The sequence below is a fragment of the Phascolarctos cinereus genome, unplaced genomic scaffold, assembly GCF_003287225.1.
Source record: "Phascolarctos cinereus isolate Bilbo 61053 unplaced genomic scaffold, phaCin_HiC Scaffold_4;HRSCAF=312, whole genome shotgun sequence".
Classification (NCBI taxonomy): Eukaryota; Metazoa; Chordata; class Mammalia; order Diprotodontia; family Phascolarctidae; genus Phascolarctos; species Phascolarctos cinereus.
Window position 1 is genome coordinate 263227093 of NW_027555847.1, and position 13791 is coordinate 263240883.

General features: G+C 36.1%; 1 protein-coding gene across 2 annotated transcripts in view; it reads right to left on the reverse strand.

Annotated features, from left to right (window-relative positions):
* Nucleotides 1-13791, reverse strand: part of GNE (glucosamine (UDP-N-acetyl)-2-epimerase/N-acetylmannosamine kinase) — an 84723-nt gene that overhangs the window by 26979 nt on the left and 43953 nt on the right. For both annotated transcript variants that reach the window (XM_021004600.2, XM_021004601.2), the window contains exons 5-6: nt 12626-12838; nt 5518-5605 (exon numbers count right to left, since the gene is read on the reverse strand). In XM_021004600.2, the coding sequence (XP_020860259.1) occupies nt 5518-5605; nt 12626-12838 (301 nt within the window). The remainder of the gene's footprint in view (nt 1-5517; nt 5606-12625; nt 12839-13791) is intronic.

Below are 13791 nucleotides of genomic sequence, written 5' to 3' on the forward strand. Positions count from 1 at the left end.
TGAAAGAAACTGTGAATTGAAAACACAGAAGAATGTGTTTCCAAGTCAAAGAAAACACCAAATTTCCAAGTCAAAGGAAAAAATACATCCCAAACAGACTGAAAGAAAGAGTTCAAACACTAAAGGGCCACCTCAGGCTCCTAAGATCATACAAGACTACACTACAACTATTTGGTAAAGAAAAAATGGAATACAATATACCAAAAGGTAAAGAAAAAAACCTTAGAACCAGGAACAGTTTATCTTGCAAAAACGAGTATAGTTCTACAGGGAAGTAAAATGATCTTTTAATGGATTAGAGGACTTTCAAACTTTCCTCATGAAAAGACTTGAGCTGAGCAGACACTTGAAATGCAAGCACAGGAGTCAAGAAAACCTATAAAGGTAACAGATTTGAGCATTTGGAATGGAAATAAGCAAAGATGGATGTACTTATGTTCTATCAGGGAGAAGAAACAAGTATTTCTTCAGAATTCCACTGTCTTCAAGGGTCACAGAGGGCATAAAAAAAATGAAGGCCCTGAATATGGTTTCATCAGAAAGGAAATAAAAGAGAAGGAAAAAGAAACACCAGGGAAGAAATCAAGAAGGCAAAAAAACCTTATAATTTCTCATTACTGAGATATGCCAGAAACATATACAAATGAGGAGAAGTGAAAGAAATCAAAGTCTCATGAACTTTATTCTTACCTGAATATGGTAAAGAACTGTATGCACACACACAAACATATATGCACACATGCAATAAGAAATACATAAGAAATACACTGAACTCAACAGGATAATAGGAGGGTACAAGTTAAGGAAAGGGGAATTTAAGAGAAAAGGTAAGATCTAAGAAGGAAATATTGAAAAGCAAAACAAACTTTAGATCTGGAAGACCAATAAAGGGGTAATTAAATAGAGAAAAAGATGGGATAAGAATGAGTGATCAGCGTTTGGGATCAATTATAATGTTTACCAAAAACATATGAAATCAAGAGATTCACAAGGTTAACATAGGGAGTTGGAACAGAATGCACTATATCTCAAATGATTTTTTTTAATTTTTAAAAAAAAATTTTAAAAGGGGAGTGGCAAACATGAACTAAGACAATAATAAAAACAGACATGATTATAAGAGGTAACAGGGAAAATACATTGGGCTTAAAGACACCCTACATAATGAAATAATACCTGTTTTTAATACATAAGAAATGAATATCATAGCATCTAAGTGCTTAAAACAAAAGAATCAAGTTACAAGAAGAAATTGATAGCAAAACTAAAATAGCTGATGACTTTGAACACATCCCTTGCAAAAACCAAAGAAAGTTAACAAGAAGAAGAACCACAAAAACAAGAAAAAAAGAAGGGCCTGATTGGACATAATAACTCTCTGGCAATTAATGACTCGTAACTAAAAAAAAATACACATTTCTTAGCTTTGAATAACATATTTACAAAAATTGAGTACGTAAGGGAACAAAAGCCTCAAACAAATGAAGATAATCAGAAAATGGTAAACATATTCTTCACTAAACACAATACAATAAAAATTTAAATAAATAAAACAATAAAAATTTTTGAAGAAAGATTTCAAACTTAGAAACCAAATAACTTAATCCTAAAGAATATAAGAACTGGTCATTCTGGAAAGCAATTTAGAACTATATCTAAAAAATTCCTAAACTACTCATACCTTTTGACCTAGTGACACTACTAAGCAGATAATGGAAAGGGCTTTTACGTGCAAAAAAATATTTATAGCAACACTTTCTGTTAGAGCAAAGAACTGGAAACAAAGTGGATATCCATCAATTTGGGGGGAATGGCTAAACAAATTATGGCATATGAATGGAATGGGATATTATTGTGCCATAATAAATAATAAAATGAGAGATTTAGAGAAAGCTGGAAGGTCTTATATGATTTGAAGCAAAGTGAAATAAGTAAAACCAGAAGAACAATTTATGCAATGACTACAATAATGTAAATGAAAACAATTTCAAAATACTTGGTAACTCTGATCAGAGCAATGACTAATTATGACTGATGTTGAAGCATGCATCCCACCTCTTAGCACAGAAGTGAAGGACTACAAGTACATAATGATACTTTTGTCTTCCAGAATGGTCAATGTGTGAATTTGTTTTACTTGACTACATTTGTTATGAGGGAGGTCTATAAACTGGAGTGTAAGGAAGAAGAGTGCCTGGGGAAGTTAGTGGATAGTAATTATAACCCTTAGTGATATTAATTAATTTGTTGCCTTTTTGTTTTCATTTTTATCTTTCATTTTCAGGATTTTTATTCTTTTTTTTTTCTTTTTGGTGAGGCAATTGAAGTTAAGTGACTTGCCCAGGGTCACACGGCTACTAAGTATCAAGTGTCTGAGGCCATATTTGAACTTGGGTCCTCCTGACTCCAAGGCTGGAGCTCTACCCACTATGCAACCTAGCTGCCCCTCAGGATTTCTATTCTTGTGCTTAATAATGAGGGCTGGGGTTCTTTGTAGCTTTTCAGATGTGTAGCCAACTCATCGATCTGTTCTATCTTTAATTGATGAAAGTGTTTAGCAATCTCGATTTTCGCATGAGAATTGCTTTGGCTGCATGACAAAAGTTTTAGAAATTTTTTTTGTTATCACCTTCTTTGATTAAGCTATCTATTGTTTCTGTTACTTGTTCTCTGAACAATAGTATTGTATGATAAAATAAGTCTGCATTCATGTTTGAATCTTTTCTCCAACTGCCTTTTATTGGCTCTATTACTTTTTTCTGTTGTAGTCAGTAAAGGATGTGTTTACTAATTCTGCTTTTCTGCAGGAAAGATTTCTACTGCTGCTTAGAAATTCTCCAATGCTTTATTCTCAGCAACTGGTGTTAGCGCATAAACTGCAATTATTTTCACATTGGTCTTTTTGTAAATATTTGTGATTACTATTTCAATATAATGACCAAATATCCCATGAAATAATATTAGTTGTTGTGTCTAGGCATAAGATAAAACTCACTCCTCCAATTCTTGGGGCAGCCCTACACTTAAAGCCATAACTTCTTCTGGTTTTATTTATAGCAAGAATGTCAAGATTCGTTTCTTCTCCAGCAATATGTTTACACATTTAACAAAGACACACACGGTGTTTGCTTGTTTGGTTACTTTTTTTAGGCAATTGGGGTTAAGTGACTTGCCCAAGGTCACACAGCTAGGAAGTGTCAAGTGTTTGGTCTGTGGTCAGATTTGAACTCAGGTCCTCCTGACTTCAGAGCTGGTGCTCTATCCACTGCGCCACCTAGCTGCCCCTTGACACACGCAGTGTTAAAATAAAGGGCTGGAGCAGCATCTATTATGCTTCAGCTGAAGTAAAAAAGGCAAGGGTAGCATACTCTTTGATCCAGCAATACTACTACTAGGTCTGTACCCCAAAGAGATTAAAGAAAAAGGATCTACATATATACATTTGTACAAAAATATTTATAGCAGCTCTTTACGCAGTGGGGCAAAGAACTGGAAATTGAGGGGATGCTTATCAATTGCAGAATGTAGCATATGACTACGATGGAGTATTACTGTGCTATAGAAATGACGAGGGGGTGGTTTCAGAAAAAACATGGCAAGACCCATATAAACTGATGCAAAGTGAAGTGAGAAGAATCAGGAGATCATTGTGCACAGTAACAGCAACATTGTAATCATGATCAACTGTGAAACACTTGGCTACTTTGATCAATACAATGATTCAAGACAATTCCAAAGGACATATGATGAAAATATGTTTTGTATAACTGATAACATTATTTGCCTTCTCAGTCAGTGGAGGGTGGGGGTACAGGTGACAGGGAGAGAGAGAATCTGGAACTCAAAATTTTAAAAGAAAATAATTTTTAAATAAGGTTTTTTAAAAATCATACAATATTCCCGACAGACATGACAGAAATAACTTTGAGGTGTTTATCACTGCCACAGAAGATGTCAAACAGAGGACCCAAATGGAAAAATATACTCTGTGAGATCCTAGGATCCTGCAGATGTTACTATGTGCAAATAACATTATGCTAACTTCCTCAAGCCTTTTAATATTGCACAGCTTTCTATGTTTTCATAATAACTAGAAAGATTTTGTCCTGACTATCCACACAGGAAAATGCCACACAAAAAGAATGCCTATTGTCTTCAATGGCCAATAATAACTTCAGAGGTCTGATGATGTCTCTCATCAGAGAAGCTCAGAAATGAGGCATAACATTTTTACAAATGGCTGAGTTGACTTGTTTTGCTTAACCATATTTACTTGTTATAAGGAAAGGTTCTATTATTGGGTAAAATAGTTGTTGGAAAGTAATTTCCAGTCTCTTATCTCCAACTGCCTATTGGAAACATCAAACTGTATGTCCCTTAGATGTACCCTCAAATTCCTCCCTCTTCTTAACTTCTAAGAATTGAGGATACTAGCATCCTCCCAGTCACCAGGATTGCAACCTAGGTGTCTTCCTTGACTCCTCACTCTCTCACCTCTGTATCCAATCTGTTGCCAAATCTTGTCAATTTAACCTCTGAAACATCTCTTGTACCTGCTTGCTTCTCTCCTCTGATACTGCCACCATTCTTATGCAGTCCTTAACACTTCACACCTGGATTACTGCAATAGCCTTTGGACTGGTACTGCTGACTCAAGACTCTCCCCACTGTAGTCCATCCTCTGCTAAGCTATCAAAAAGATCTTCTTAAAGCATAGGTCTGACAATGTTACCCCCTATTCAACAAAGTCCAATGGCTCCCCATTACCCCCAGGCTCAAATAAAATGCTCTGTTGAGCTCTTAAAGCCCTTCATCATCTAGCCCCTTTCTACCTTTCCAGTCTTCTTACAGCACTCTCCTCTGACTCTGTGATCTAGTGACACTGGCTTTCTTGCTATTCCTCCCACAAGATGTTCCATCTCCCAACTCTACACAATTTCACTTGGCTGTCCCCTCATGCCTCCAACTCTCCTTCCTTATCTCTATCCCTCATTTCTTTAAAGTCTCAGCTAAAGTCCCATCTCCTGCAACAAGCCTTTTCCATTCTTTCTCAATCTTAGTGTCTTAGCTCTGTTAATCATCTCCAATTCATCCTGTATATATCCTGTTTGAACAGAGTTGGTCTCCTCCATTAAACTAAGAGCTCATTAACAGCAGGGACCTTCTATTGCCTTTCTTTGTATCCCCAGTGCTCAGCACTGCATCTGGCACAGTGTAGGTAAATGCATGTCAACTTGACTAGAAAGGTTTTATTAGTAATACATAATAAGATACTTAAGTACCTTAGGATAGGGACAAAAACACCTCGCTCCCTACTTCTCTGGGCAATCCAGGGTGTCAAGCTTTCATTATTTCATGAAAACCTTTCAAATCTGTTATTCTTATGACTAGTGACTGTTATTTGTCATAGGTGCCAATGACTGCTGGGCCACTGAATCGTCACATGAAAAGTAATACAACCCTGCCTACCATAGACATCATTTCTTTCTGCCACCCAAAAGATGGTCTGATACTTACCAAGGATACTGTTTGCCAAACTGGAGGTGCAGAGCTTGCAGTATTTTATCTTGAGTATCAGCATCCCGAACATGAAGAACATTTTCACCTACATAAACAAAGTGACTACATTACAGTGACAGAAAGGAGATAAAATGAATATAAAAAAGTATTTTAATACTGTGTTCCTAATGAACATTAAAGACTCAAAGGGACTTAAGTTGAAAACTTCTACTGGCAGTGTCAAGGTTTCTATTTTACATTTTTATATAAGACTTCTAAATATCAAATTATAGAGAGTAGATTTGTTCATTACCAAAGAGAAATCAACCTTTTTTTTCCTTCTTAGTCAAATAAATCTGTAGCTGCCTTTTAAAAATCTTTTCATATTTACCTATGTAGATTTTTTTCATTTTTCCATCCATTCCACAAATAATTCATTTGTATATTATTATGATGAAAGTATTATGAAGATCCTTATTAAAATGCATGCACTACCAAGGAGGCGTACTTGAGTGCACATTTGTGCAGGTCAGTCTATTAAGTAATCATCACCTATCACAAAGTACACATGTGAAGAACAGGATAAAGGACAGGAAATTTCTGAAGAGTGTGTGTGCGGGTGGGGGAGAGAGGTATATAACAGGTCTATAGCATGAGCAAATTTAGTATTGTAATCAAATAAAACTTATACAAATTACTCAGACACTGCTGGGAAGGGAAGGCATTGTGAGGCACCATAATGGCTGGGCAGCTAAAAGGCGCCATGAAGATACAGAAGTGGAATAGTGGAGATAAGCTCTACCTACTTGATAATTTTAGTTTTTAAATTTTTATTGCCAAATTGTTTTGACACATCATACAATACCCCCCCCAGTTCACTTCTACTGAATGGCCTGCAATGTATAAACCTTGAAAAAAATAGAGTAAGATAAGATAAAGCACTGATCACAACTACAAGGACATGTAATCTGACACTTCATAATTTTCCATTTGTTAAAAGAAAGGATGTATGCATGTTTTATGGCAGTATCAATGCTGTCTACTATTCTTCATCTGACTTTTGCTGCCATTTAAAGTTGTCACTATTGGGAGACCTATAGTAATTGCATATTGTTCTTTTGATTTTGCTTTGTTCACTATTCATCACTTCAGGTAAATCTACCCATAGTTCTTTGAAGTGTTAATATTTTTCATTCCTTATGATATAGTAATATTCCATTACATTCAAATACCACAATTTGTTCAGTCATTCTCCAATCTGTTTAGCCATTCTTTCAATCACTGGGCACTCAGTTTGTTCAAAACTTTTTACTATTAAAAAATAGTGCTGCTTTGAATGTTTTCATTAAAACAGATCTCTTCTTTTTGTCCTTAACCTCCTTGTTTAAATCCAATAGTGACATCACTATTTTGTGACCTTTCTTGCACAATTTCAAATTGTTTTACAAAATGTTTGGATTATTCACAGCTTAATCAGCAACGAATTAAAATACCTATTTGCTTCCTCACAATACTGAATTTTTCCATCTTTGCCAATTTAATGAGTATGCTGTGATACCTCATTTATCTTTTAATTTTAATATCTCTTTGTTATTAGCAATTTTGAGCACCTGTGGTTGTTGATAGCATGTATTTCTTCTTGAACTGAGGCCAAAGACTCTTCTATTTTTTTATTAAAGCTATTTTTTTAATCAATCAGCAAAAATCTCTCATTCCCATCCACTCCCACTCCAAGGAGAAAAAAAGAAAAACAAACCTCTGCTGAAAACAGAAATAATCCAGCAAAACAATTATCTCCATTGGCCATATTTAAAAAGCTATGTCTCATCTGGCACTCTCTTTCCCCTCTCTATTAGGAGGTGGGCAGTATGTTTCTTCATTAGTCTTCTTAAACCACGGTTGGTCATTATGCTGATCAGAGTTTCTAAATCTTTCAAAGTTGTTCGCCTTTACAATATTGTCATATAAATTGTTCTCTCCTGGTTCTCCTCACTTTACTCTGAATCACTTCATACAAGTTTTCCCAGTTTCTCTGAAACCATCTCCTTTATAATTTCGTTCAGCAATACAGTATTCTATTACATTTATATACTGTTAACTTGTTCAGACATTTCCCAATATATGGGTACCCCCTCAGTTTCCAATTCTTTATCATTACAAAAAGTTTTCAATACTTCTGTATGATCCCTACTCTTTGTTTTACTTAGAAATAATCTAACCTTTAATCTACTTCCCTCTAATTTTCCCTCCTCCCTTTTCTCCCTATTTTTCCATTGAGTGAAATGGTACCCAACTGTCTATGAGAGTGTACACTTCCTTTCTTCAACAAATTCAGAAGGTTCAAGTGTCAGCCACTCCCCTCACCCCTTTTTCCTTGTTTTTATAGAATTCTGTTTGCACACTTCAAGTATATGAGATAATTTTCTCTAACCTTCCTCTTTCTCTCCTTCCCTGGTATATTCTTTTTCCCCTACCTTGCCATTCTTCTTTTAGATACAACAGAAACACTCTTAAGTCTTCTATCTAATAAGACTCCCTCTATGACTCGTGATGATAGGGTTCAAAAGGGACACATGTATCATCTACCCACAATAGAGTGCAAGCAGTTTGTTGTTTCTTAGTTTGGTCACATTTACTTTTTAAGTTTCTCTTGACTCCTGTGTTTGAACTTCAAAGTTTCTACGCAACTCTGCTTTTTCAATCAGGAATGCCTGGAAGTTTTGGATTTCATTAAAGGTCCATTTTCCCCCTGTAGGATCATATTCAGTTTTGCTGGGCAAATTATTCTTGATTGTAAGCCTATATCCTCTGCCTTTCAGAACTATATTCCAAGCTCTCCACTCCTTTAAAGTGGTATCTGCTAAATTTTGTGTTACCCTAACTGTGTCTCTTCCGTACTTAAATTCTTTCTTTTTTTTCCCCCCTGGTTGCTTGAAGTATGTTTTCTTTGCTCTAGAAGCTCTGGATTTAGGCTATAATGTTTCTGGAAGTTTTCACATTCGGGAGTTTCTTTCAGGAGTTGACTGGTAGATTCTATTTCTGCTTTGCCCTCTGGTTCTAAGAGATCTAGACAGTTTTCTTTTAAAAGAGCTCTTGAAATTTTATTTCTGTGCTCTTTTTTTATAGCTTTCAAGTAGTGTAATGATTCTTAAATTTTCTCTCCTTCACATATTTTCCAGGTTTTTGCCATAAGATACCTTACAATTTTTTTCCATTTTTCAATCTTTTGATTTTGTTTTAATATTTTTATTGTCTCATGGAGTCATTAGCTTCTACAATTTGGTCCATTCTAATTTTCAGGCAGTTTGTTGCTTGGGCAAGGTTTTGTACTTCTTGTGTCAAGCTGTTAATTCCCTTATTAATTCTTTCTTCTATAGCTCTCATTTCTTTTCCAATTCTTTCCTTCTAGCATTCTCATTTCATTTACAAAAACATTTTAACTCTTTAAGAAAAAAAACCTCTTGCTTCATCTCTTCCAGGAATTCTAGTTGAATTTGAACACAAGCTATGTTTTCCTTTGAGTTTTTACCTAGGTGTTTTGGAGACATTCTCTTCTTCTGGGTTTGTCTTGAGTATCCTTGTCATCATAATAATTTTTTAGTGATGGGATTCTCTTTATTGTTGTTTGCTGACTCTTCCAGCTTCTTCCTGACTTCATACTTTATGTTAGAGCCAGGGTCTGAATACTTCTGGAGGAAATGTCTAGGCTTTGCCTTCTGCTGATTTCTTGAGGTACTAAATGTGTTATTCCAGGATCTCAGAGACAGCTCAGGCTGGAGACTTGCCCCACTCCCTGTCTGAGCTCTGGAAGCTCTTGATCTAATTTTGGGTCCAAGCAAACTCTCTGAACTTTCAGTAGACTTCTGCTGGACTCAGAGACTACTGGCCACTTGCAGAGTTCTGCTGGTTGAGTGACAAAGCTGTAGACTTCTCTTTGGTCTGGCATTCCTGCCCTGGTTATTTTTCTATAGGCTTCAGAGTAGACTAGAAGTTAGAACTGAGACCCTGCTCCATTCCTTGTTTCTGAACTTGCTTCTTGCTGAGTACACAGCCTAGGTTCCACCACTGTTTCTTACCCAAGGACACCACACCTAAGTGCTAGTCCCCTCCTCAGTCCACCTTGGATGTATGAGCCAGAACTGAGTTGTGAGAAACAGGGCTGCCAACTGGCACCTATTCTGCACCCTACACAAGGTTAGGCCCCTCTATACTGAACCTGAGGCCTCTTCTTGCCCTGGTACGTAGCCTCTCCGTGCACTGGAATGCTTCTCATGTCTCATTCCTAGCCAGGCCCTTCCCCCAATGTTCGCAGACCTCACTATCTGTCTCCCTATGTCAACCTGGGCTGGGAAAATGACTCAATGTGATTTTTTTCTTGAATTTCCTGATCAGGATTTTGTCTACTATATTTTCTAGATCTGTTTGGAGAAACTAGAAGGCAGGAGTGGGGCTTACTGTTCTTCCTGCTACTTCTTGGCTCCTAGACTGTGTGTCCACAGTGCTTGACATATAGTTGTTGCTTAATAAGTATTGTTAATTAATTTCACACTCTTTGGAATATTTATTTACTTCAGAATGGCTGGTAACAATTTGGAACTTTTAGATTTCATTATACTTTTTGGATATTAGACTTCAGAATATATGTTGTACAAAGATTCCCAATCTATACCTTTCCTTCTTTCCATCCTTCCTTCAACAAGCATGTATTAAGTCCCTACTATGTGTCAAGGACTATGCTAAGTTCTGGGGATATAAAGATAAAAATAAAACAATTCCTACCCTAAGGAAACTTACATTTATTGGGGGAAACAATGAGTACATAGAAAATTGAATACAAAATGTATATAAAGTAATTTTAGGTGGGGTGGGGTAGGCAATAGTAACTGTGAGTAGGGGGAAATTCAGGACAGACTTCTGCAGGAGGTAGTACTTGAATTTACTCCAAGAATGAAAGGACAGCTGATGGAAAAGCATGGAGAGAGATGTCATGTTGTATAGAGAGAACAGCAGGCAGGCTAGTTTAGCTACAACACAGAGCATGTGAAGGAAACAACTCCCTCCGTATAATCCCTCTCCTCCAAGATGATGCTCAAGCACCATCTTTTATTTGAAGCCTTTTCTGATTCCCTCAATTGCTAGTGCCCTCCCTCTCAAACTATCTGAAATTTAATTAATTTATATTTATTTTATGTTGCATATGTATGTATATGTGTGTACATATACATACACATACACACACACATACTACATATACATATACACATGTATGCATGCAATCATGCATATGTATGTGCATCCTTGTTGTCTCCCCCATTAGAAATTAAGCTCCTTGAAAGTAGGTATTGTTTCATTCATTGTTTTTGTACCCCTAAGTGCACAGCATTTGGCCCATAGTAGGAACTTAATAAACGTTTAAAATACGCCTGAAAAGGTAGACTGCAGCCAGATTAAGAAAGGTTTTAAAAGTCTGAGAAACTTATATTGGTAAACTAGAGGTAAGAATAACTCCATAAATTCTTGAGCAGGGTAGTGATGTGGTGAGACCTGTTTAAGAATACCACCTTGGCAGCTGTGTGCAGAATGCATGGGCAAGAGGAGAAACGGTAAGCAGGGCTCCCCATAAGGTTACTACATAGTCCAAGAAAAGAAAAGTGGCCTGAATTGGGGTGGTGACTGTGTGGTGAGGTGGAATGGAGTGAAGGCGTGAGGCAGAGTGAAGAATCAAGGATGACACAAAGGTTGAAAACCTGGGTGCCTGGAAGGAGACTGACGGCCTCAAAAGAAATAGGAAACTAAGAAAAAGGGACAAGTTTGGAGAGATTCTGTTTTGGATGCGTTGAGTTTAAGATGCCTAAGGGAAGGCAGCCAGATGAAGTATCTAATAGGCAGTTAGTTGATAATCATACCTGTGACTTGTCTGCATAGAGTTAATAGTTGCACCCGGGAGCTGATAAGATCAACAGGAAAGTATAAAGAGAAAAGAGAAGACAAAGCTCTGGACTGTACCCACACATAAAAATTAGAGAAAGGATGCTGATCCTTTCTCCTTTTTCGGCTGTTGCTCTTTTACGTGGCATATCTATTGCTGTTTTGAGGTGGTACAAGGAGTTGGATTTAATCATGATCACTCACTCTATCATCTTACTGAAAGGACTGACTATGCCATTTTGCTTAGGGAAGAAAGTCTGTACATAAAACAAGTTACCATATAGAGTGAGATACAGAGATATATCATATTATTCATTTTATATATGTAGTGTTACTGAGACTTGGCTAGTATCTATTGAACTTGGAACAGAAGATACTAAATGTGTTAAGCATTCAATCATTTTATTATGAAATTCAGATATGCCATTGAGATTGATAATTGTGGGTAATCTCTTTCACCCCTGGGAAATGAAGGACTATAATTCGAACATACTTTTGCAGTTTAATTTCATTCAACTCTGTTGGCAATAAAAATTATAACACACTGAAATCTCAATTTAAAAAATGATAACAAACACACAAACATGAAAATAACTTATGAATTTACTAATAGCCAAATACTAATCAGAGACTTTAGGAAATCCTTTACTTCACTGTGGTATGGATATACTCTAAAATGGAGAAATAATTGACCAGCATTTTAAATTACTTCTGTATGTACATAACATTAAACAGTATAACACTGTAAAAAAGTAGTTAGTTCCATGGGAATTATGTTCCTGGGAAGCCAAAATTCAGACTATAAAAAGCTTAAAATGGTCGTCATGGAGACCTGAAATGATAATAGGTAAAGGACAGCTGATGAGTAGAGTGGGGTGGGGGATGGTGGGAAAGGAGATGAGAGAACTAGGCTACATTCCTGAAGAGAATGAGAAGCAATGTTGGGTACTTAATGCTGAGATAACATCAGTGGTAGGGAAAATAGGTCCCTAGATTCAACTAGCATCTAAAACTTGATTTTGCAATAGTATGATAAAAGTTTAATTATACTACACTAATGAGATCATTATGAAATGCTACCGGAAAGGACAAAGTTATCAAGGATAGAGACGGGAGAAGAGGAGAAAGAGGGTATCCTATCTAATTTACATATAAACACCTGTATAAAACTACTTCGTAAAAAAGTAGAGATGATTACCTGTTTCTCTTCCAATCTGTCGTGTTCCTAGATTGATTACAGGAGTACCAAATGCTCCCACTTCTCGTACCCCACAACTGCTATTGCCAATCATACATCCAGCATGAGCTACAAGTTGTATGAATTGGTCAAATGGTACATGTTTAACTGCTCGGAAATTGGGATGATGTTCAACACCCTTCTTCCTCATCACTCGAACCATCTCTTTGCTTCCTATGAAAAATAAATTTTCTATTAAAAACTAAACATTCACTCATGAACTATTTTTATCTACAAATTTTTTTTACTCAATCCAATCTCACCATGTGAAAGCTACATTTCTGTAAATAATAAGTTGAGTTATTGATCGTTTCAAGAAAATCAATGCCTTAATAATATTTTTGGCCAAATGACTAATCTAGATCATATAAGAGTTTAAATGAAAGGAACCTGAGTTTTTCAAACAGAAAACATAGTGAATACTCTCTTCTAATAACATCTTATAAGTCCTTAGAGTAACTAAAAATTAATAATGAAAAAGCATGTATTTAATAGCTTCTGGCCCATAAGTTTAGGGTTCATTCTCTGAGACAATTCTTGAACTACATAGAAAAAGACCTTCTCTATCATATACCTTTATGTTTAAAGATTGAACTCAAGAAAGTTACTGCCTCTAGGTCTTTGGCACAGTATTGTATCACAGAATTTCAGAACTAAAAATAACAGCAGAAATCACCTTGGTTCAACACCCTCATTTTTACAAATGAACTGATGACTAGAATATAAGTGTCATAATATTTCATTCTTTCCACTACTCACCACTCTGTCCTTATTTTGAGTCGTATTAATGCATTTATAAGAAAATTATGTCATATTTTAAAAGAGATGTAAAATTTGTTTTGTACTACACATATTACTAACGTACAATGTACTAAACATTGATATAGGTACCTCCCAGTGATGAAATATTCAATGCAGCTTGGCAACGTTCTGCAATTCATAGTATTAGAGAGTTTCTCGGTACACTAAGAAGTTAAGTGACTTGTCTAGGGTCACAAAGTCAATAAATTTCAATGACTGGATTCAAACCCAGATCTTCCTGACTCCAGGGCCAGCTGTTTATTCATTATGCCTCACTAAATTCAGTCTCGGGGGTCATCATTTTTCCAATGGAAAAATCTCCAATT